The sequence below is a fragment of the Austrofundulus limnaeus genome, unplaced genomic scaffold (assembly GCF_001266775.1).
Source record: "Austrofundulus limnaeus strain Quisiro unplaced genomic scaffold, Austrofundulus_limnaeus-1.0 Scaffold118, whole genome shotgun sequence".
Taxonomy (NCBI): domain Eukaryota; kingdom Metazoa; phylum Chordata; class Actinopteri; order Cyprinodontiformes; family Rivulidae; genus Austrofundulus; species Austrofundulus limnaeus.
Window position 1 is genome coordinate 577,618 of NW_013952520.1, and position 1,335 is coordinate 578,952.

Genomic DNA, 1,335 nt, shown 5'->3' on the forward strand with positions numbered 1-1,335 from the left:
CTCTTGGAGGAGAGACGAAACGTTTCATTAGAGAAGAACCCGTCCAGAAGACCTATACAATTTTTTTCTTTTTGACCCCACCTTGATGTTTCAGGGCCGACCTGATTTATGATCATTAAAACACAAAGATGGCTCTAACTGGGTCTGTTTTTCAGATCTTGAGCTGAAAGTTGACACGTTAATGGCTGAAACCCATACCAACGTATTGCACAAGATCTTTGATTGTCTATTAACAAAATATATCATGAATCATTGCATAGGTTGAAGTGAAATCTTCAAGAAATAATCATTGGATGGACCTGTACAGCTGATTAACTGTTGCAGTCAATCAAATTCAAGATGGCCACCACACCCAATTGGCATTAAAAATACAAAAATGTCTCTAACTCAGTCAGATTGATGGATATTGAGCTAAAATCTGGTGTCAAAATCATCACAAGATGATTTCATTGAAACTCTAGCATGAAAGGCAGGGATGTTGGGCCTTTTATTATCAAATTCTTTTATGTTTAATCTGTACTATTTTTTTTAATTTAGTCGTAGCCTTACYTTGTTTTACCCATTCTCTTAAAAACAAGTGTTTTTATGCTTAAGCTGAATTCTTCCCATGATTTCTGAGCTGCTCCAGACCTAACCTGCTGTCGTGTGTCCTCAGTGTGTAAGGGCAGTCCTCTGGGAGAGCTGCACCGCTGCGTTCAGGACCGGATCAGGGTCAAAGTTCACATCAGGACCTTTAAAGGGCTGAGGGGAGTGTGCTCGGGCTTTGTCGTGGCCTTCGATAAGTTTTGGAACATGGTGAGAGTCTGTCCGTTTTATTCATCCTGACAGAAGTGTCTCTCTGAATCTGGAGTGGTCCAGGTAAAAACTGGTTCTTACTTGTTTTTCGGCAGGCGATGGTTGATGTAGACGAGACATACAGAGAGCCTCTGTTTGGAGAGGCACTCCACCACGAGAAGGCCCTCACAGTTACACGGGTATGTACTACTTTAATATTACATAGTAGTTAGGTTGATAGTTCAATGTGGATGAGCTGACCCAATCACCAAAAGTTATTAAGTTGAAAGACTGATTGATTGATTGATTTAGCAATAATATTGCACATACATACTAGGGACTTTGATAAATGCGCTGCCTGATCCCGGCAGTGCATGGGTCAGGTTTCTGTGTTTTTTTTTGTTTGTTTGTTTGTTTTGTTTGTTTTTTACACTGGTTTTCATTCTTAACCTCCGCTTAGCATTTCAATATCTACCTTAAGGTTTTATCTACCGTATTTTTCGGACTATAAGCCGCACCCACCATTTAAAAAAAAAAATCCGCGAACATTAACATATAAGC

At 39.8% G+C, this 1,335-nt stretch overlaps 1 protein-coding gene across 1 annotated transcript in view; it reads left to right on the forward strand.

Annotated features, from left to right (window-relative positions):
• lsm11 (LSM11, U7 small nuclear RNA associated) overlaps positions 1 to 1,335 on the forward strand; it is a 6,663-nt gene that overhangs the window by 1,965 nt on the left and 3,363 nt on the right. Inside the window, exons 2-3 of the mRNA XM_014014690.1 lie at positions 656 to 795; positions 891 to 974. Of these exons, the coding sequence (XP_013870144.1) occupies positions 656 to 795; positions 891 to 974 (224 nt within the window). The remainder of the gene's footprint in view (positions 1 to 655; positions 796 to 890; positions 975 to 1,335) is intronic.